We start from the raw sequence: 24,014 nt of genomic DNA, 5'->3' as shown, positions 1-24,014 counted from the left end.
ATAAATCTTTAAGGTTTATGAATCACAAATTATGTAAACATTGTATAAAGAGTAGAATACAATAAATAAATACTTCATCTCTACTTGAAAGGAAATATGGCCTTTAATGGTTAAAACATTGATTCATCTATTTTATAGATTTAAGAATTTTTGAAAGGATTATCTCTAAGCCAAGCACTGTTGTCTCTCTTTAACTTATTTACATGATTTTTATCCTTTACTTCTCTATATAAAGAGACTTTGACTGCACTTCACATCTGGCACTTCTCTCAGGCACTCTCATTGCCTCACAAAGAAGAAGAAATTCTTTCTAACCAAAGAGCAAGCTGAAAACTTAGAAACATAAATGAATACTATAGAAAATTTTTAAAAGATTCTATGTATTTATTCATGAGAGACAGAGAGAGAGGCAGAGACACAGGCAAAGAGTGAAGCGCAGGCTCCCTGCAAGGAGCCCAATGTGGGACTCGATCCCGGGACCCTGGGACCACAGCCTGAGCCACACCAGACCCTTTGCCTAGATCTTCAACCACTGAGCCACCCAGGTGCCCAATACTGTAGAAATTTTGATCAACATTGAACTAAGTGCAGAGTTTCCCACATTTGTCATTTTTTATTTCCTTAACAGCTTTAACAGCATTAACTGGTACACTAATAGCAGTAATAGGTTCAAAATGGTCTCAAATACTGAGGATAATCCCAATTTTAGGTATCAAGTAGAATACTACTTAGAAAACACTTAAAATGTGTGGAGTAATGGTAGTAATTTCTGCTTCTGGGCAAGATGAAGTAAAAGGGACTAATTTACACTCTTTCTGAAACAAAAAACCAAAAACTATGCAACATGGTTTTCAGACATTGAACATCAGTCAGCCCAGCACAGGGATCCTTGAAAAAGGGAGCACAAATACTGTGAGCCCTACAATTGCCTGAAGAGAGTTTCCAGGCTGCCATCGAAAGAGGAGAAACCAAAAGGGGCCCCGTGGTCTCCCTAGGTTGAGACAGAACAGCGTCCAGGAGGCCCAGGAGACCAGGGTTCACAGAGCAGAGTGCCTGAGATGAGAGACCTGCTCTGGGAGAAATCTCTGAAAAGCTGTGGCTACCTGTCCCCCCAGATCTCCCGGTGAGTACTGATGAGCATATGCCTGTGAGGTAACCACCAGAGGCCAGGGGAAGAACCACGGCTTAGCAGGACTAATGCTTGCCGTTCACATAGGAACGGGAGGAGTTTGTGTTTCCAATAGACAGAGTAGACAGTTTTAACAAAGTTTAAAAGCAAGCCTCAAAAGGATCAACCTAGTTACAAGAAGTCTAACTTAGCTGCATCTGGACTAGAACTAAAGAAGATCACAACTACATCTGTATTTGTCTGGCTCCCAACAAGATAAAATCACAGTGTCTTACCCACTTGAAATTATGAGAAATGTATACAGTAAGCACATCCAGAGTGAGACTGGGTGAAAGCAGGGGAAAAAAAACGAATCAAAAGAAATAGCCTTAGAAGGACACAATGAAATAAATAGTATATAGAGACCTTAAAACAGTTGTTATTACTGTATTCCATATTCAAGAAGGTAGAGGAAAGACTGAGGATGTAAAATATATATGTCGAAACTATTTTAAAAACTGAAATCAGGGCAGCCCGGGTGGCACAGCGGTTTAGCGCCGCCTTCGGCCCAGGGCCTGGTCCTGGGGACCCGGGATGTAGTCCCACGTCGGGCTCCCTGCGGGGAGCCTGCTACTCCCTCTGCCTGTGTCTCTGCCGTGCTCTCTATCTCTCTCTGTGTCTCTCATTAATAAGTAAATTAAAAAAATCTTTAAAAAAAAACTGAAATCAGACATCTGGAGATGGAAACTACAGTATCTGAGATAAAGTCTACTGGATGGAATGAACAGCAGATTAGATATTTCAGACATATAAAAGAAAGTGAACTTGAAGACATAGCACTAAAAACTATCCATTGTGGGGACACCCGGGTGGCCTGGCAGTTGAGCGTCTGCCTTTGGCTCAGGGCGTGATCCCCTGGGGTCCTGGGATCGAGTTCTGCGTCGGGCTCCCTTATGGAGCCTGCTTCTCCCTCTGCCTGTGTCTCTGCCTCTTTCTGTGTGTCTCTCGTGAATAAATAAATAAAATCTTTTAAAAAACGAACAAAAAAATACAAACAAAAACTATCCGGAGTGGAACAGAGAGAAAAAAGGCTAAAAACAAAATGAACAAAACATGAGTGAGCTTGGGAACAACTTCAAGTACACACACACATACACACATTATGTATATAACTACACATACATAAATTGAAGTTGAAGAACAATGGGAGATAGAATTATATCGGAAGAAATACTATTCAAATTATTCCAAATTTAGTGAAAGTTGTAGAGACGTACATGCAAGAATCTTAATAAATCTCCAGCACAAGGAAGACAAAAAATATGATATGAAGGCGCAGCATATTCAATGTCCTTAGAACTAAAATAAAATATCATAAAAGCATCTAGCGAAAAGATACATTACATCAGAAGAACAAAGATAAGGATGATATTAAATTTTCATCAGAAATAATGCAAGTAAAAGACATGAAAGTATTACAATAAAAGAAAAGCAACCGGTTATTCTAAACTTGGTGAAAATAAACTTTCAAAAGGGAAGGCAAAATCAGGACCTTATTAGACATATGCAACCTAATCAAATCCATCACTTGCATACCTGCAATACTCGAGTCGATTTGGTTACGCACCATAAAATAGAACCGATCAGTGTGCATTGTGTTCTCTTTGTAGCCCGCGAGCCAAGGGCGGCTGTTGCTACTGCCTTCAACAAAGAGCACGATGAGTTGAGTTCACTGTTTCTTGAACACAGGGCCACACACTTGTGAACCGGGATGGACACGGGACATTTATTCTAATCCAGAGCTATTAGGAGCTATTTCCTGTCTCAGTTTAGGAGTTCACCATTTTATTTATCTAACAAACATCTGTAAGTGCCAATATGTGCTCGACCTATTCCTTGGGATTTTGTGTCTATTTATTTATGCCTGTCATAGAGCCTCATTCAACCCATGATTCTGATTATTCATTAATTCCCTGCTGCTTTCAACATTTTTTTCACAAACATTTATCAAAAACACACCAGACCCTTTGCCTAGAGTCTGCAATACAAAGGCAAATAAAATAATTCCTGTTCTCAAGGAATTTATCTATTACCATAGATACAGTACAATTTATCTTGTACTGTGATAGACAAGTACACAATTAACTAAATATTCTATCAGAGTATTACAGGGATATGAAGAAAATGCTACTGGGAAGAGCAGAGAAAATGATATTTATTTTGCTTGTAGAACTAGAGGAACATTTCACAGAAGAAGTGGTATATAATCTTGGTAATGACATGTTCCAGGTCCTGTCGCTGTGTTAACAAATGATCCCCAAACCCACCAGCTTGAAACATCCACTGTATTGTGCTCACTCAACATATTCTCTGCATCAAGACTTTAGACAGGGCACAGTGGGAGTGATGATTACCTCTGCCCCGTGACGTCTGGAGTTTGGGCTGGGAACACTCAAGGGTTTAGTGGTTTGATGGCTGGAAACAGGACTCATTTAGAGGTGTCTTCACTCGCATGTCTGGCAGTGAAATGTCTGCCACGCGGGACTCCAGCAGGGACTGTCAGCGGGAGCAACCATTATGTGGCTTGTCCATGTTGCCCAATATTCTTAAAGCACCATGGCCTTGGGACGGTTACAACTTTTTATGTGGCAGCTTAGGCATCCAAAAATGAGTATTTAGCACACAAGGTAGAGGCTGCATTGGCCTTTATGTTCTAACCTCAGAAGTTACACATTGTCACTTCCCTACGTTCTGTTGGTTCTGGCAAGTTCCAGACCAAATTCAGGAGGAGGAGGCTCCACCTCTAGATGGGAAGTGGCATGATGCTGGAAGAGCATTGGATGTGTGATATTGTTGTGTTTTGTTTGAGATTTTATTTATTTATTCATGAGAGGCACAGGCAGAGGGAGAAGCAGGCTCCCCACGGGGAGTCGGTTGTGAGACTAGATCCCAGGACCCTGGGGTCACACCCTGAGTTAAAGGCAGATGCTCAACCACAGAGCCCCCCAGGCACCTCTGGTTGTGTGATATTGTTGGAAGAGTCTTTAGAAAATACAGTTTGGCACATGAAAGATTATCCTCATCTGGGAACCGAGTGGGAATATGTATGGCATGATTTAGGAATAGTAAGCAAGGCTGTAGACTTAGTGCTTGGTAAGAATTGTCCCAAGATGATGCACAGTCAGAAAGAAACTGGGGGCAGATTTTGCAGGGCCTTTATTTTCACCCTGAAAATATTAGACTTTGATCTATAGGCAGTGAGGAGCCCTTAAGGCTGTACTGTTTTTGTATTTATTTTATTTATTTTTAAGGATTTATTTTGGAGACAGAGCATGGGTTGGGGAGAGGCAGAGGGAGAGGAAGAAAGAGAACACCAAGCAGACTCCCCACCTAGTGCAGAGCCCAACATGGGGCTTGATCTTGTGTCCCTGAGATCATGACCTGAGCCAAAATCAAGAATCAGATGCTTAACCAACTGAGCCACCCAGACAGTCTGAATGTTTTTGTTTTTAAAAGAGGATTGATGTGAGCTAATCTGTGTTTTAGAAAGATGACCTAGATGTAGGGATGTGGGTGGGGGTGATTAGGAGACAAATGTCAATAGTGCCAGTAGGGACTATGAAGGACTATGCACTCAGTGGTAACAATGTAAATGAGAAGAGTAGATATGAGATGTATTTTGGAGGTGGAATCATGACTGATTGGCCAAGACTAGTGAGAGAAAAGGAAACATCAAAGATGACTCTGAAATAAATGGCCATGTAGGCTACTTGGCTAATAAATGAGAAACCCCAGCACTTGGCTGCTTTGCTGACGGTGGATTCCTCTGATCTTGGGATGTTCTCCAGATTAAGGCTTACCGTAGGTCTCCAGCCCGCCAGTCCCAATCATGCCCGTCGATCTGGTCATGGGAGATAGTAGTCACCTATTGCTTTTCCCGTATATTCTGTTCACAATTCTGAAGGCATCAGAGAGTGTAGAGGTCAAGCAGAAAGACAAAGGTAGTAGTCTCCAAAGCAGATGTGACACAAAAGTAGAGAATTCACTTTGAAGTTCTTACTTAAATTTATAGGTATTGATTATGAATTTTCTGAGCAATAGAGAAGAGCCATTTAATTTTTCATGCAGTTTAATTTTCTTCCCAAAGGAGAGCTGTAGGCAGAATACAGTTTTCTTTTTTTAATGACTGGTTCTTCTTTGTCCTGTTAGATTTTTAAAGAGATTTAAACTTCCTCCTACCAACTCCTGAGACATTATCAATTAGCCACACACAGCCCATTGAACACAGCATAGCTGTAATTAAACTAAATTACTATGCAGTAGCTTTCATTACACAATGACACGGTTTTTGTTAGGACCATAGAGAGAGTTTAATTACATGTCTAGACACCCCCTGAATTCAGAGCAGCAGTATTATCTTTGTCTGTTTAAAAGAGAGTTTGAGCTTCTGGTGATTGCATTTTTTTTTTTTTTTGAAAGACCAAATGGTAAGATCCGTTGGGTGTTTTTTTCTTCTTCATTTTAATTCTACTTTCTACTTACGAGCCATTTATACATCTGTGGATATAAGTATTTTCCAAGAAAAATGTATAGATTGTCACTCTTTGTCATATTTGATATACATTTTACTTTCATCCAGAAACTTTCTTTCTCTAATATGTCCTCAAATATCCACTCTTGACTTACTAATATATAAGGCGTGTATGGTAATCTGAAGTACGGTCACCTCTTATAATAATATTTCCGGCTTCCTCTTCTTTGTGAGGAAGCTCATCCCTCTGCCTGAGCATGGAGTACTTTCTGCATTTCTCCTCAGTCCTGCTCATTCAGCTTCTCTGTGGACTCTTAGCATCTCTTGAACAGTGTGCAGTTTCAAGAGCTCCTGTGTTTCTTTTGTGCTCCAGCCTGATCTCTTCTTACTCATTACAGAAATGTGAGTGCTCGTTCTCTCTCTGTAACTGCTGATGACTGTTGGACCTTTTTCCAAGTGATCTATTATCTCCTGAATATGACCTCCATTACATTGGTCAAGCCTTTCCATAGCCTCCATTCCTCAAATCTCATCTTTCCTAAAATCTGACCACATACATTGGAAATAAGAGAATGAAATTTTCACATGCTTACCATCTCTAAATATTCTCAACAGCCCCTCAGAAAGTTGTCCTGCAACGTGCACCTTCTCCGATCTTATATACAAAAATATTTTATATATTGATTGTTTGCTGATTACATGTAAATTACTTAAAATTTTTTGTACTATCTTAGATGAGACTTGTCTATTTAAATCAAGACATATCACTTTTCCCATGAGTTTTTTGCATAATGTGTAATTTAAAATGATACAGATTCACTTAATAATTGCTCTTGAAAGAAATGATGTGTTTCATTGAAGTCTTGAGTGAATGTTTTATTTATTTTATTTTTTATTTATTTTTTAAGTTTACTTATTCATGAGAGAGAGAGAGGCAGAGACAGAGGGAGAAGCAGGCTCCATGCCGGGACCAATGAGGGACTCGATCCTGGAACTCCAGGATCTCACCCTGGGCAGAAGGCAGGCGCTCCACCTCTGAGCCACCCAGACGTCCCTTGAGTGAATGTTTTAGATTTTGAGTTGAATCTAAGGAAAATAGTATAGGTAAAATTATATGTTCCACTAGTACCACATAGACCATTCTTACGAATATGTACGTAGTAGAATTTTATAATATGCACATTTAGAAATAGACAGGAAAATGAGTTTCTAGACTGTTGAAAGTATCCCTGTTACCTCCCTCTGAGTTGGCCCACCAGGAGACTCGTGGTAAAATCTGAAACAAGACCTGGAGTCTGTTTTTCATGACCTGTTTGCCTATCAAGTGCTCTAACTGACACCCCAGGTTCTCCTCTGCAGTGGCATTCCTAATTATCCTGTTAGCATCCCGCTTCCTCTCCCTGTGATACTGTTACTCCCGCCACTCCATTGCTCCCTCAAAATTCCCAGCTTTTCTTTATCTAGACACTTGTAGGCCACACCCCAAATCCCTAGTATCTTTATGCTCCCATGGGAACCTTATTCAGGGACAGGCCGCAGGCTCGGTGCACCCCTAGGGGGCCCAGTGTGGAGCCTTCATCCACCAGCAGAGGACTTGGGCTTGGCCATCGATCGTTAACGTGTCACTGCAGCTGGCCAAAGCACTACTTAGTTCCATTTTCTCAACGAATGTTTGAGACACGAAGGAAACTGAAGAGAAAACTAACAGATGAATTTTCAGCTCTCTTTGCCCAGACTCCCCTGAGGCATATGTTGTGTTGGAAATTCAGATCCACTTCAAAGAATGTGAAGAGATTAATTCAGCGATAACTATCAATGCTACTACAGAAGAACAAAAACTAATTATTCAAAATGTCTTTATGAGGATGAAACCCTTTTGCCTGATCTTGGAGTTAAAATGTTCTTACCGGGGTTTGGCTTTTCTCAGAGTGATGCTATAAATCTCAAAGTGCCTTTGAAGTGGCTAAGTATTATTAGCCAGTGAGTACAGTATGTTTCATTAGCACACAGATGCTCAGCCTTATTTCAGTTAAATTTATCAAAGTGATGTTGCTATGGAAATACGCTGCGTCAGGGGCACCTGGGTGGCTCAGCATCTGCCTTCGGCTCAGGTCGTGACCCGGGGTCCTGAGATCAAGTCCTGCATCGGGCTCCCTGCCTGGGTCTCTGCCTCTCTCTCTCTCTCTCTCTCTCTCTCTCTCTGTGTGTGTCTCAAGAATAAATAAATAACATCTTTTTTAAAAAAGTGAATTCTTATAAAATCCTTAAAAAATGTACTTGTTCCCCTACCTTGATTACTCTGCAGATAGAGTATTTGTCATTTTATGCTGTTTTTCTTTTTTTAAAAATATTCTTTATTTAAATTCCATGTAGTTAATATATACTGCATTATTAGTTTCTGAGGTAGAATTTAATGATTCATCAGGTGCGTGTAACACGCAGTGCTCATCCCATCCCGTGCCCTCCTTCATGCCCAGCACCCAGTGACCCCATCCCTCCACCTCCTCTCCTCCACCGGCCCTCAGTGTGTTTCCTGAGTTCAGGGTCCTTTATGGTTTGCCTCCCTCTCTTTATTCATCTTATTTTTTCCTTTCTTTACCCTGTGTTCATCTGTTTCTTAAATTCCACATATGAGTGAAATCATATGGTATTTGTCTTTCTCTCATTAACTTACTCTTTATGCTTTTTTAAAAAAAGATTTTATTTATTTATTCATGAGAGACACAGAGAGAGAGGCAGACACAGGCAGAGGTAGAAGCAGGCTCCCCGCAGGGACCCCGATGCGGCACTCGATCCCAGGACCCCAGAATCACGCCCTGACCCAAAGGCAGATGCTAAACCGCTAAGCCACCCAGGGATCCCCTATATGCTTTTTTCTTGAAAGATAATATATTTCTAAAAAATTGAGCCAGCAAATTAATTGTGCTTCTCTGCCTCTTCCTTTTCTGCCCCCTTTTTCTTCTTCTTTTTATTCCTTAAGGTTTTAATTACATTCATATACAACTGGTTATTTACTCTTCCAGTTTCTTTATTAAAAGTTACGATTAGTCAAGATTCAGTAGTTAGATGCTACAGTTGTCAGATTTATTATTTCTTTCTCCACTAAATTGTTAGGTTTTAGAGATCTTCCAAAATGGCCTTTTAGTTTTTAATGTTTCCTTGCTTATCTCTGGTTAACTTTATGATTATTTTCAACCCTTGGTTTATTGTAGAATAACCAACTATCTCATTTCTCAATTTTTCCTCTCCTTTTGTCTACTTGTGATGAATCCCCATGGTTTAATCTGTAGCTAAGATCAACAATATCATGATAGGGTCTCTTTATTCAAAATTGGGTATTTCTTAATCAGTTCTACGTCACTGATACGATATTATAAAATGTATTTGTACAATTTCCCAGGAGTACATAATTTTGATGGGCATCTACCCCCTCAGTTTCCTTTTCTCCACTTTTCTGTGTAGAGTGATCTTGGGTGATCTTGATAGGATCTAACCTCTTGATGAGGTTAGAGGTGCGCGTGTCATTTAAAACCCAGTCTGAAAATAAAGGGCAGTGTGCGTGTTATTCAGCTCTTAAACTGCCCTTGTTATGTCTTCAGATGCTCTAAGAAGCTTTCAAAGTATGGTCTAAGGATTCCTGAAGGGTCCCCGAGACCCTCCTTTCAGAGGGTCTGTGAGGTCAAAACTGTTTTGTCATAATATGAAGGAATTTCCTTTCACTTAGGAAAGTACGATGGAATTTTCCAGGGTCTGTATCGTGTGTGATTTTACAATAGACAACACAGAAGCAGATCGGAGAATATATTAAGCAAGAAATCAAAGAAATTTCTAAAACTTTAAAACAACAACACAGCACTCGTTACTTTTTTTGTTTTAGAAAATAGTTATATTTTTATTAGAAAATATTTATGTTTACTATATCATGAGTTTATTGCTTTTTAAAAATAAAGTGTATTTTTTTAATTTCTCAGTTTTAACCATTAACATAGTAACTAAGGTTAGATAGAACTCATGTAAGCAAAAGCTCTTGGAGGTTCTCAATATTCTTTTTTACTATAAAGGGGTTCTGAGAACAAGCCGTTTGAGAACTGGGGCTCTGAAAGTGTTGCAGCTTCTAACAATCGTATTTTCTTGGGGGGAAGACAAGAGGTCATATTCCACGTTTTCCTTTTTGCTTGGCCTTTTAGCGTGAGATACTGTAAAAGGTAAAAATACTCACTGTTCTTTAAAGACAATCAGTGGGTCCAAGCAAAAATAAAAGAGTGACTCCTTCCGTTTTGACAGTCAAATACATGTAAACGTCTCCTACCAAATGTGTATGTGATTATACGTCAACTTTTAATAATCTCTCTACAGCAAGAATTTATAGCAAATGATCTCATTTCTCGATTTCTGCCTATATTTCTAAAAGCCAGGATCGTGACCTTCATGATTTCATTGCTTTGTTTTGTTTTTAAATATGTTCCTCCTTAGTCTGTTATTTTCCCTCAAATGTTTCTTCTGCTCTCTGGCCCGGCTCTCCTCTGTGGAGTGCCCCATGGTGTCGTTTAGTTTTGTTTTGTCTTAGTTTGGACTTCGAACAGCAAACTCCGGCTTCTGTCCGGACGGCCAGGCCGGTGCTCGGGCCAGTGCTCAGCCCGTGTAGCCGGTCCCTGCGGGGCCGCGCTCGGGAGCCCGGACACTGCCGCGCGGGCTGCTGTCCCCAGCGCCCCGGCCCACTGCGGCGGCTGCGGCGAGCCTGGGCCCCGCCTGGCCTCCGCCTCGGAGCCCGCGTGTGCGGCGCCGCGTGGCGGGTCCTCCGCCGCCTTCCGTGGCCTGCGGCCCGCGGCCCGGCTGCTCCGGGGCTGTCACGCTCCACGCCGCGGAGCTGCCCGGACTCGCCCGGGGGTCGAGGCCATGACCCTGCAGGGGAGGCGCGGGCCCCGTGGGTTCTCGCGGGCCGGGCTCGGGGAGCCCCTGGGAACCTCGTCCTTGTGCCAGCGCGGCCTCGGCACCTGCGACTGCCAGGAGCCCCGCCGCCTCCTCCCGCTGCCCTCCTCCTCCCGGTGCCCGCCGCCTCCTCCCGGTGCCCTCCTCCTCCCGGTGCCCGCCGCCTCCTCCCGGTGCCCGCCGCCTCCTCCCGGTGCCCGCCACCTCCTCCCGGTGCCCTCCTCCTCCTCCCGGTGCCCGCCTCCTCCTCCCGGTGCCCGCCTCCTCCTCCCGGTGCCTGCCTCCTCCCGGTGCCCGCCTCCTCCTCCCGGTGCCCTCCTCCTCCTCCCGGTGCCCGCCTCCTCCCCCCGGTGCCCCCCACCTCCTCCCAGTGCCCGCCTCCCGGTGCCCACCACCTCCTCCCGGTGCCCGCCGCTTCCTCCCGCTGCCCTCCTCCTCCTCCCGGTGCCCGCCGCCTCCTCCCGGTGCCCACCACCTCCTCCCACTGCCCTCCTCCTCCTCCCGGTGCCCTCCTCCTCCTCCCGGTGCCCACTGCCTCCCGGTGCCCTCCTCCTCCTCCTGGTGCCCGCCACCTCCTCCCGGTGCCCGCCGCCTCCTCTCTCTGCCTTCCTCCTTCTCCCGGTGCCCGCCGCCTCCCGGTGCCCTCCTCCTCCTCCCCGTGCCCGCCGCCTCCTCCCCGTGCCCGCCTCGCCCATGCCTCCCAGCGAGCCTGCGACCAGGTGGTGTGGCCCCAGGAGGCAGCAGGCCCAGGGCCTCCGTCCGGCACCCCACACACCCCCAAGCCCGCGAGCTGCCCGCAGCCCCGGTCAGCAGCTCAGCCTGACACCCTGTCCCTGACGTCTCCATCCAAACCTTCTGTTTTTCTCAAGTGAGCTGCATATGACTCCTGTCCCCAGACCACTGAGTGACACCTGGCAGGCCCCACACACTGTGACCTCTGCACTGCCCACTTCTCTTACTTGCCTTGCAGAGAAACAAAAGACTTCTTCCCTCCCCTAGACTGAAAAGGAGAAAAACTGAAGTGCCCCAGCAGTTTTTTCTTTTAACCTCAACAGAAAATTGGGCAAAGAATATAAATGGGGAGTTGATGCAAGAGGAAAACCAAAAGGCATGTACTATAGCAGTAATCAGGAAAAGACAAACTAAACCAAACTTAAGATGCAGTGTTTACACTGTAGCTCCACAAAAGTTAAAAGTACAAATTTGGTGAAGATGTCAGGAAAACAAACACATTGTTTGTGTGAGTAAATATTGATGGAGTCTTTTAGGAGAATGATTTTGCAACATATGTAAGAATTTAAAATATGCCTTTTGACCCCACCAGACCTGCTTCCAGCTGCCTGTCCTAGAGAAACACTAGCAAAAACACCCAAATACCCAAGTGCTAGAAGACTTATTACTGCATTATTTGTAATTTTTTAAAACTTGACTGTTGATCAGAAAGGGACTAGCAAAATAAATTATGATGCATCCAACAAAATGGATGCAACTGTTAAGTAGAATAAACTGTAGTGATTTGTGGGAAAGGTTTCAAAGCCATATTGTTAAATGAAAAAAAAGCAGTGTCGAAAATTAATAGTAATCCTACATTTATGTAAGAAAATGGAAAAATCAGGAGTATCTCCTTGCATACATATATTCATATTTGTGAATTGATAGAAAAACTTGCAAACCACTTCATAGTGATGAGTAATTACTTTTGGAGAGGGTCTGAGACGAGGGGAAGCAGGATCAGGTAGGATTTCCACATTCACAGTGAGAGGATATTACATGGTGATAACACATAATTTACAAAATAACTTAAAATATAATAAAATGAGTAGGGTTGCTACAGGCATTCCATAAGATCATCTCAGATATGCCACTAGGTATTGATAGTTGGATTTACTAATCCTGAGGAAGGCCTAAGAGAGCATTCATCACCTTTATTTTTTTTCTAAGATTTTATTTATTTATTCATGAAAGACAGGGGGGGGGGGGCAGAGACACAGGCAGGGGGAGAAGCAGGCTCCATGCAGGGAGCCCGAAGCAGGACTTGATCCCAGGTCTCCAGGATCGCGCCCTGGGCTGAAGGCGGCGCTAAACCGCTGAGCCACCCGGGCTGCCCCATTCATCACCTTTAAACAATATTTATCCTATTAAGGATCGTCCTTTATAATAATTACTCCCATCTAAAATTCTTGTTCAAACAGTAATTATAAAGTCTTCACTATGGTTGGGAGCTTCTAGGATGACACATAAAATGATACTTTTCAGATAATAAGCCAGACAAATTTGCATATACAGAACCTTGACTTAATATAATAATTAGCAGATTTGAACTGATACATTAATATGCATGAAGAGAATTGCAACTAATATTCTCTGAGGAGCAAATATTTTATTTCTGGCAGTTGATTTTATGCACATTAAACTGTATTTCACTTTTAGGTAACTGTATATAAGCTGTTCTTGAATTATGAATAGTATTTTCCTAAATGGTGTTTATTTTTAAATCATCATATGCATGTGTGGTTGAATCATATGACATAGTAAAGATTATTCTAGTTCTGAAAAGATTAAACATAAATGTTGGAACCATAAATACAGTTACTGGAATGTTAATTCATTATGTTCCCTATTTAGTACCTACATGAAAATGGGATTGTCCATCGTGATCTCAAACCAGAGAATCTTCTCTATGCAACTCCAGCCCCAGATGCACCACTAAAAATCGGTGAGGACATTTCCAGAAATCTTATGACCCCTTTCCTGTAGCAGAAAAAACTTATTCCATGGAATTTTAAAATATTGTTCCATCCAGTTTTGCCTCCATTTAACTTCCTTGGATAGTTGATGTCTGTAAAGGAATAATGCATTGTTTTTGGAGGTCTGTGTTCTTTCCTGATATATTAACCTGGAATCAGTGCCTAGAAATTGGTGCTCCAGGTTGGGACATAAAGGAAACATAGCTCTTAGAAATCACAGGGACTTCAGAAGGTGATGGTGTATTTTGTAGATAAATTTATACAGAAGAAAAATCACAGATAATATAACCTCTTTTTTTTGTTACTTTTTATCACATAAATTAGTTGGAGCTTAATTTTAGATACTCAAGGACTTTGACACAAAATGCTTAGTACATATCAGTGAATTTAGGATCTGACTCACTTGTTTATTTGAACAGAGATAACTGAGATCTGTCTTTCCCAGAGTGCCCTCCCTAGAACACTGGTTCCTCAATTGAGTGCGCAAGCGTAAAATACTATAATTTCCTTTGAGGGAAGTGGCAGTGGTTTGTGGAAGCGCTAAGGTTGGTCAAATAAGTTAGGAAATGCCAACTTAAACAAGATTTATTTCCTTAGGACTTCCCAAAACTTTAAAAGTACTACTAATTTGTGAACTGACATCTAAATTAGTACATTCTGAGGCTTTTTCCCAAGCCTTATTTGACTCTGGGAACCTTGTTTTTTCTCCCAGTAAGAATTTTGAAGAACTACAAAGGTGAACTTTGTGAAATTCCAAACTATTCAAAGAGTTCTTTAAATTGACGTTTTAGAAAAAAGTATACTAAATGTTACTTTCCCTGTCTTTTCATTTGGAAATAATAATAAAAGAACTTATTTTACAGGCGTTCTCCTTAGCAGAATCCGTGTTAAATCCTCTGAAGGACATTGCTCTTTTGCTACTGGCCTGTATAATGTTAATCTGCTAAGTTCGCTGCATTAGAAGTGTTAACACCTTTGAAAATTAAGTTATACATATCATGGAAGAGCCCAGACAACATAATGTGCTTTATGAATGCAAGAACCCAAAGAAAAAAAATACATACCCAAGTCCTGCCAGGCGGCCAGCTTGTTCTTGTAATCACTCCTGAAAGGCAGGGAACAGCAGGGAGACTTCCATTTCCTTTGACATCACTTTCAAAGATTTTATCCTTAAAGAAATGTCTTTAAATGGATGGACAGATACTAATTTAGACAGGAGAGGCTTTCTTTCTGAAGGACTTCCTGCCGCTTTCCCTGATAAGAATCAGCACCTCCGTGGAAATGTGGGTTTATCTTTGAAGTCTAAAATGGCATCAATTCTCTACCTGCCTCTCTTGAAGAATGGCCTTGAACTGTTTCCTGATGTTTCCTGAGCGAAAGAGATGTAGCCCAGCAAGGAGACCATAATGGTAGCAACTCTGGGTGATGTTTTACCGGAGTAATATTCTGAGGAATAAATAAAGAGGATATTTGGAAAAAAACAGAACAAAACAAAACATCGTATTCCTCATCTGAAAGTAAATCCTTTTCCGTGAGATATACTAAGGAATTACTTTATTTTGAAGCAGAATGAACCTTTTGCTATTTCTGTTCATGTCTGTGACATTCACAAAAGCCTAATTTTTATTTTGATCTCTTCCGGTGCATTACCAATTGTACCTTAGAGTTACTGTTTCATAAATTAGACAAAATGCAACTGTTGCTTCAAGAAGAAACAGCTTATTTGCTAAAAGCTAGGAATGATAGAGAAGAGCATAAAATGTATTTGGGAGTCATATTTTTCTCCAATTTAAAGCAAGATTGGAATTATTATTATTTTTCAGTTTCCTCTCCCAGATGAGTGGTCCCCTTCTATATCTGCCTGTCATCAGATACAAAAACAAATTAGTCCGTTTTATTTTAAATAACAGAAGTGTCTGTCATCTCATAAAAGCTGAGAAAAGACCTGATTCACTAAATTTTTCTCTTGTGTTGTTAGCTGATTTTGGACTCTCTAAGATTGTGGAACATCAAGTACTCATGAAGACAGTGTGTGGAACCCCAGGCTACTGCGGTATGCTCTTTAATACTGATGTTTACTTTTATTGCTATTGGAAATCTATTTTTGTTTAGTGATTTAATTTCTTAACTCCTAATATCTCTAAAGTGTTTACTGTGTGGGGGCTCCTGGGTGGCATAGTCGGTTAGGCGTCTGACTCTTGATTTCAATTCAGGTCATGATCTCAGGGTCATAGGGTTGAGCCGCACATCGAGCTCCACGTTTAGCGGGGACCATGCTTGGGATTTTCCCACTCCCTTACCCTCTGCCTCTCCCCCCACTTTCTCTCTCTGTAAAAGATAAAAATAAGTGTTTTAAAACACTTACAATATGATGCAAGTGTCCATGAGGAAGGCATATAGAAATGACACGCAGACCACTTCTGCATGAAGGGTTCAGTGATGTCAGTTTGAGGGCACCCCTCTTAGGAAAAGAGGGAAAGAGGGAGCCCCAAGGGGTGAGCACTGGGTGCTCTGCACCTGTCTTTGGGGCAGTAGCTCCTCTTGAACCCACTCTGGGGTAGAAGGACAGTTACCAAGAAAGAGGGCAGGGAAATAGCTTTGTTTGTGGTTGGAAGTAGGACGGTGAGCCCTCAGTCACTTTCCTTACCTGCTTTTATTTGGGAAGGTGTGTGAGGAGTTCAGACAACATTTAGGACAACATAGTCCCTAGTCCGTCCTCACTGAAGCCATACACCTAGCCCTACTAAGACAACGGCCTGAGGCGGGGTCCCCACCAAGGGCCCCAGTCTCTGGACATGGAACGTGTGACAGTCCTCACACCTGAGAACCGCATAACTGACTCGTTTTGACATCAGCCTGTAGAAGGCACAGTTAGATATCCACTGAAGCAAATATGTGACAGAACTGTACTGCTAGAAGAAGCTGTAAAGTTCACTTAATAACATTCTCATTTCGCGTTCCAGAGCATGACTTTCCCAAGATTCCCTGTGTAGTTGTTAGTGGGCCAGAGATGAGAATTCATGTAGCCAACGTCCTAAAAACAGATTTACAGAACTCCCTCCTCAAAAAAGCAATATAGATAAAAATCAATACATCTTTCCTTCATAGAAATATTTACCAGTTATTGTTTATAGCTTAAAATGGTTTTTAAAAGCTTTTATTTTTAAGTAATCTCTGAACCCAACGTAGGGCTCAAACTCATGACCCCAAGATCAAGAGTCACATGCGGAGCCAGCCAGGTGCCCCTAAAATGTTTTCTATTTTAGTGTTTTAAATCCCAATGTATAACTTGATCATTGTAAGATGTAAAAATCCAAGCATATGTAATCACTCTTAATAGTCTTATGCATTCTCCTTCATCTTTCTCCATGTTTCCTTAGTCACATAAATATTTTGTAAGTTTGCTTTTAACTCATTAGTTTCCCTAGTGAATCGAAAATATTATTTCCTTGTTTCTCAATTGTCTGTAAACCCAAGTAATTACACAGAATGAAGTATAACCTATCTTTCTGTTAAATCTTTACATTGTGCCAAATATTCTTGTTCTGGATCTTAAACTCCTTGACAACAAGGGTAGTTTTTCAACTGATAAATTCAGAAAACTCCAAGTAACGGTAGCTTGAACAAGATAGAAGTTGCTTTCTCTCACCCAGACCTTTCCTATCTCGCTCTAGCATTCTTTAGCTTGCTTCCTCAGGGTCCAGAATGGCTGCTTGAAATCACTCATTACATCTGTGTTCTACGAGAGGAAGGGGGGACAAGAATGTACCTTTTCACTATTAAATAGACTTGCTAAAGCTCCATGTCACTTCCACCCACACTTATTGGCCAGTCCTTGGTTACCGCCTGCACGCTGTGTCGTTTGGCTAGACATGCTGGGCCCCCAAGTGAATTCAGGGTCGTCTTCCCAAGTATGCGTATTGCATCAGACAGCTCACTAGCTCTACCACAGACTTAATAAGAGGAGGATTCCCAGTCCTAGAAAAGAACCCACTGAACTGCACCATGTTCCCTGTCGGCATCCTCTTGTTTTGTTTTGTTGTTGTTGTTGTTCTGGGTTTTTTTAAATATATTTTCCTTAGAACTGTTAGCTGACACCCTCTCCCCGACCCTTTCCTTCTGATGGTGCCATAGATATTTCCCCTCTCTCTAATTTGTGTGTCCTTATTTATCGTCCTCCTCTATTTCTTTCGTGCCTCCCTATCTCCAAGACTTAAGAAGAAAAAAAAGGAACCCCGAATTTAGTACTGCGTACCAAGCAAGGTTGCCCGTTTGTGAGTTCTCACTGCTGACCACAGTCGGTAGAAGCTTTGAACGAGAATAGACAGAAGAGTGATAGAGCACAGTAAGGACTTCCCAAAAGGAAGCTGGTGGGCAGTTTAGTGATCATGATGTGGTAGCAGTGTCCCAAAGAGGTAGGTAGGCTGGAGCTGCTGCCCGAGAATTTGCAGCCCTGTAGCGGGAGGTTGGGGCGAGCCAGTCCTCTAGCCATCCTTCAGGGCCCCTGCTGTGATGACCAGACGGCCGCGTCCTCTCAGTGGCTTTGGTAATAGTGATAAGAACAGTTCTTTGTTGCAGCACACGGAGCAGTCATTCTGGGAGGGAATGATCCACTCATTGGTAAAACGAACAGTGAACGTCTCGCAGATGCCGTGTTAGGCTCCGAGATGACAGGAGGGAGAGCCATATGGTCTTGTCCTCAAGGACTTCATGGGCTATTTAGGAAGAAACGGCCATATCCAGTAAACCAGTTTGTTAGGATAGCTTCTCCGTTTATCTCAGCTCAAAGCTTGAGGGAACTTGATCCTCCCTAAAGAAGTCTTTAGAGAGGAGGGCATGTGAGCTGGACCCGGAAAGTTGAGTAGGAGTTCAGCAAGGAAAGAGGTGGCCACGGGCCTTCGTGGGCAGGCGAAGGAGAAGTCGGGGAGAAGCGCCAGCCCCTGGCAGCGTGCAGCCTGCTGGTTGCTCTGTGACTTCACACGACTGCAACATAGGTTCTTCGGTACAGAGACTACAGATGCGCTTGGAGAGGTAGCAGCGACCATATTTTTTAAAACAATCTATAGAGCAGGCTAAGGAATTCAGAATAGTGTCCTGCCAAGGTCCTTAATCAGGGCAATTATATTTTAAAATCAAATCTGTATCTCACAGATACCTTGATAATGACATTATGGGAGATGGATTGGACGGAGACAAGAGTTCAAAAGAAGATAAATTAGAAAGTATTATAAATTCTCTTTCCTGTCCTTCTGCTGTCAGAAGTCTACACACAGGGTGCTGTCGCTCCCATAAATAGCTTCTCAGCATAATGAATGCGATCTGTTCTACATCCAGTCATTTACTTTTTTTAAAATATAAAATGATTATAAAAATACTACTTCAGACTCCTGTCGCTGCCATAAACAGGCCCGTCTTGCAGATCGTGTCATCTACTAATGGAGGCTTGGTTTCCGTTGCTCTTCGTGTTTCCCTGCAGATACCCACGCCACCCCGAGGCTAGTAACGGGGTGACCGAGTGTTACCCAGATAATCCCGTTGCGGCGCTGTGGGTACAGGCTCACCAGGAAGCAGTGATTTGCTATATTATAAGAAAAGGGGGAGAAGCAGAGAGGAAGCCGGGCGTGGAAGGAGGAAGGATGGAGAGGGAAACTAGAAGTGCTCTGTGGACTCCCAAGTGCTAAACATAGGTGCGGAATTACTATTGTGTAGGCAGAGGCAGGCTCGGAAGTCAAAACCAAGTAAGTTTGGACCTTGGTACAAGATCAAGGTCTAAATTATATGTAAATAGGCATATATTTATTCATACATACTCTGGATCCAAAGGAAATACACTAAATTTTACTTAAAGTGGGAGTAGAGGTGGAGGCTGGGTTTTTAGGGTGCTCCTGTGTATAACAACCCAGAGGACCCTGGAAAGACTGAGTCAGGGACAAACAAGTCACAGAAACCCCAGGGCACGGGAGGTGGATGACCTACAGCAGAGGAAGGATGCACAGTTGAAATACTTAAAAATTAACACAGTAATGAATATTTCTGTTTGCCTGTCTTACAAGCAGACTGTTTATCGGCAAGGCCGAAGCCCCTGTGAGGGCCGCTGGGTTCTAGCATCTCTCCCTGCACCACCTGTAAGCTCTGCCAACCGTTTGCTGTGTCTCCTCGGAGAAGACTCGGTGGGGAGGAATCTGCCGTTGGTAGGATGAGTTGGAAACGAGACCCAGTGCGAGACTGGTGGGAATCCCCATTGCCCTGCAGAAGGCGTGACTCACACCGACACTTTACACTTGACTGAAAACGCATCTGAAGCCCAACTAGTTGGTGGAGAGGAGAGGCGTGAGCTCGTCCCCTTGCTCGTTGCAAGATGACCTCCGGGCCGGTCATCCTCCCATTCACCGGGTCTTGTTTCCTCCTTTACTGGGAGGCTTTCTCGTTCCATCTTTTCAGGGACGGGCTGTGTGTATTATACCATCTGTCATTTGTCAGGAAATACACAAGTGAGAAGCACCCATTCAGTCTCATTCACAGAACCTTTACCCCGGGCTATTAATAACAGAGGGTTCTCCTATAAGTGAATTGCAAAAGAAAAATCACAGATGCTGTGTGTTTAAGCAAATACTCATTATTTCCTGGGAAATGTGCCCAGTTGAAAATAAACTCCAGGCCAGAAAATTAAAATCTGTGATCCAGATAAATGAAATCAACGAGTAGTGCCCTGAAATGACCATGAAAAGATTCTCCACATCTTGTTGGGAAAAGAAATAGGTCTCAACCACCCCACCCCCCACCGCCCCCAAATCCATTAGGTTAGGGCTCCTGATAGATGGGCCACAGTGTACGCACTCCTACTACCAAGATGTCTTGAGTGGTTTTGCCGTTTGAGGCCTGAAGCCCGGGCTTGCTCACCCTGCCCATGCCAAGCACAAAAAAGAAGAACAAGCTGTTAGAGTAGAAGACAATCTGAGAAAGGGCGAGATTAGAGAGTGTCTCTGTCTAATCCTGATTTCTATTTCGTAAGCTTAGTTGATTGAACTATGTACGTTCATCTTTTGTACTTCTACCTATCTACCCAAATTCTATTTGCAGGGTCTAGAAGCTGTTAAATTTATTTTCTGTTGGCCTTTGCCAGGGTCCCATTAGAGATGATCCTATGTTGCTCCACGTTGTTATGTCTTAAAGAAATAGCTTATTCTGGTCACTATATCACAGTTAAAGACACTGTTTCAGTAGTCTGGAGTGAGACAGAACAGATTTCTGTCCACGTGTGTGACCAATGTAGGGGTATTTAAGTGAAGGCAAAGAAGTAAGTCTAATAATCTAAAATATAAGCTTTCAGAATACTTACATTAAGAGATGGACTTTTGTTCACCTCCACGGGACTAAGGAGCTAGGGTGAGATCAGAGTGTCAGATTATACTGGTAATCTAACCCCCTGGAGGGTGGTCTCACCTGAGAACAAATGAGATACCCACAGCAATGACCTTCTTTTCATAGTGAATCTAAGAAACAGCAGAGGAGCACAGAGTAAAATGTCAAATGCAGGGACTATGATCTAATGCCTGACAGGCTGGGCTGTGTGCGCAGGGTCCTGTGGGGCCAGCAAGGGACGGAGGGGAAGCAGGCAGCGGAGGCCGGGTGGGCGGGGGAAGCGTGCCCGGGCCCATCTCCCTTTGGCACCCACGGCCCTTCTTCCTCCCTTGAATAGGCTGTGGGTCCAGCCGCCGTCGGACTTCCGAGACTGGCCCCGGGGCCAGGGGTGGGAGCGCCGAGGCAGGCCAGAGCTCGTCTTGTGGTTCCCCCCCGGACTGGGCCTCTGCCGCTCTGCGGGTTGTTGTCAGCTGTCCCGGAAATCTTCAGTCCAGAGGAAGACGGGCCTCCTGGGGTGCGCGGATTGGTTTGGCGCTGCCCTGAGCATGGTGGATCCTGTGGAGCTCCAGTCACGCGCCTGCTCGGGCCTCTCTTCGTGTAATAAGTGCCCACTGAGCCCCTGCTGTGCAGCAGGCACTGTTCCAGGTGCTGGGGGTGCAGTGATGACACGGTGAGAGGCTCTCCTTTAAGGACGCCACGTGGGAGTGGAGGGGCCAAATAATAAAATGAGGGTGTCGATACACAGAGAGGTGATGCCGTGGGAAGGAGGATGGGGGTGCTGGGGGCCTGGGCTGCCGACACAGGCCCACTGGGAAGGGGAGTGGAAGAACAGACTTGGGAGAGGTACACAGATGCTGGGGAGGGAACATTCTGGATGGAGGGGACAGCGACGCTCAGGCAGGAGGGAGGCCGTTGGGTGGAGAGTGGTGACAATTGGGGGAACAGGTAGGACGGAGGATGCAAGAGCCCTGACTGGAAGGATAGCGTTCACGTGGGAAGGACTGTGGGAGCACAAGAGCTGGGGCCTGGGGACGTTGGGGTGCTGCTTAGCTCTTCAGGTGGAGGCGACCCGTGGGCAGGATGGTGTGTGTTTGACATTCAGGGGCAGGGACGTGGCTGTTGACAGAAGCGTGGGCTCCGCCACCATCTGGGTGTTAGGTCAGTCCTGGGGCGCTGCGGCACCATGACTAGGGCGGAGCCCGAGCGGCTCACCTGGACCCCGGGGCCGAGATGGAGAGGCACACCAGGACCCCAAGGCGGAGACGGGGTGGAGGGGGCGCGGAAGGGCGGCCGGGGCCGTGGGCTGAGCAGAGTGTTCCTGGGGTGGGGGGGTCACGACTGCGTCGGTCTGGGTCCGCGGCCCCGGGGAGGCTGCCTGCTGCCTGCAGAAGCCTGGCTCAGCGGTGCGCTGGTGTCTGTGCTCTGAGGGCGGCAGGAGGATGAGGCGCTCCCCAGCTCCTGCTGCGGCTCATCATGGGGTGCGGAGGCGGCTCCCCAACACTCAGTTGGGCTGCTGCGTGCCAGGGACAGGGGGCAGCATGCCTGCTTCCGACGGGCCGCCCCCACCCTGTACCTGGGCTGCCTCCCTGTCCCCAGAGCACCCGGCCCCACCCGCCCCCACCCTGCACCTGTGCTGCCTCCCGGTCGGAGCACCCTGCCCACCCCACCTGTGCCAACTCCAGGAGCCAGTTTCCCTTTCCTTCCTCATCCGCTGCGCTCCCCCCCCCCCGCCCCCCCCCCCCCCCGCCCCGCCGCCCGGTTGACTCCTCTGGTCCTTCACGTCTCCCCTGCAGCTTCGCTTTCCTCCCCCTCCCTGGTCCTGCGCAGGCCAGGCCTGTAGTAGAGGTGCCGTCCCTGCCAGCCCTCCACCCCACACCCCCGCACACAGTTCTCTGGGTCAGTCACCCCCCAGACCATGCGCTCCACGATGCCGGAGACTTGTCCTCAGCAGCTCCCCGATGCCAATGCTGTGCAGCACCATGCACTGGGTACTAGGTTCCTGATGTGCTTAGTGGGGAATGAGGGAACCGTGGGCTCCTTCACTTCAGGCTCCTTTGCAGGTGTCCTTTGTGTACAGCTCACAGCGGCTTGGAATAAGTCTGAGGAGGAGAAGGAGGAGGAGGAGTGCCCGCTCGTTTTAGCCCAGTAGGTAGGCGGGTACAGTCAGGGGCCAGAGCCATCCCTCCGCCTTCCTCCTGGGGCTCTGAGAGGAGGGCAAGCCTGGGATCCGTGGTCCCTAGCAGCATGCCGCCCCCCGCGCCTCATGCTCTTTACATGGGACCATTTCTAGACCTGGTTACGGTGAATTTATTTAATAAAGTGAAATTCGTTCAAGTCTATAGATGGATCCTCAGTCTCTAAATGTTTCAGTGGTACCATGATCTTATGAAAAAGCACCCTGTGATCGATAAATATCACTGAAGTTTGGATTTTTAATATACATTTTATATTCATTTAAAATTGCTTTTTAAAAAGTGAAGCATATTTTGGTAATTCTAAGACCATTTAGCAAGATTATTCTGTTGGAGACTGGAGTATGAAGCGTGCTGGGGGCTCTGTACAGTTAGTGGTAATGAGCAACAGGCAGGAGAAGGTATGTTCAGGAAGTGGCACAAAGTGGACCTCCTTAGGAGACAGCCAGAAAAATCAATAAGGGATTCTTGACTATTTTAGAAAAGATGATTCTAAATTATTTTAAATACCTGTTTAAAACTGGATCACACCTTGAAATGGTTTTCTCCCCTGCTTCAGTTTGTTTGTCCATTTGTTTGTTCTGGCAATGAAGTGAGAACAGATGGGGAAGACGGGCGGGAGTGCTCACAGCATTAAATGTGCACTAGCCGATGTCTTTTCTCGAATGAAGTTGGGAGTAATCAACTATTTCTCATCTTAAGAAAATCACAGATTGGAATCCACTGCAAGGACATTTGATACCTAGGAGACTTGTAGTGCTGCTATGCTGGAGCCTGAAATTTATCCTAGAAATTTTGGGCTCTTGGAAAGGCTCCACATACATTACAGAGGATGTCCTGCTGGTCCTCAAGTCAAGGTCGTGTCCACTAGCAAGGATTTAAAGGTTTCTGTGAGTGGGATCTGATTGGGTCTAGATGGTTAGTTTGTTTCACCTAAATTTTGTATTATGATTAGTAAATATTATAAATTCCTCTTAAGAGAAACTTATTATGGAGGGCAAGAACATTCCATACTCCTTTTGTCTCAGTGTACGTCCCCAGGGAAAGTTGAGCTTTTCACACTACAACTCTGCCGGTGTTGGAGCCCAGTAATGCCTTACAAGGAACTGAATTGCCCCCGGGGGTAAAGGTGGCACCCCGTGCTG

General features: G+C 44.6%; 1 protein-coding gene across 5 annotated transcripts in view; it reads left to right on the top strand.

The window, feature by feature from the left end:
* The window catches only part of CAMK4 (calcium/calmodulin dependent protein kinase IV), a 214,252-nt gene that overhangs the window by 173,836 nt on the left and 16,402 nt on the right, over nt 1-24,014 (top strand). For all 5 annotated transcript variants that reach the window (XR_012012479.1, XR_012012475.1, XM_072787984.1 and 2 more), the window contains 2 exons: nt 13,194-13,284; nt 15,294-15,368. Coding sequence is in view for 3 of the 5 variants with exons in the window: in XM_072787984.1 (XP_072644085.1) it covers nt 13,194-13,284; nt 15,294-15,368 (166 nt within the window). In the remaining 2 variants the exon portion in view is untranslated. The remainder of the gene's footprint in view (nt 1-13,193; nt 13,285-15,293; nt 15,369-24,014) is intronic.

Source organism: Canis lupus, chromosome 2 (assembly GCF_048164855.1).
Source record: "Canis lupus baileyi chromosome 2, mCanLup2.hap1, whole genome shotgun sequence".
NCBI lineage: Eukaryota > Metazoa > Chordata > Mammalia > Carnivora > Canidae > Canis > Canis lupus.
The sequence above is the reverse complement of the archived record's forward strand: the minus strand, read 5'-3'. Positions and strand labels throughout refer to the sequence as shown.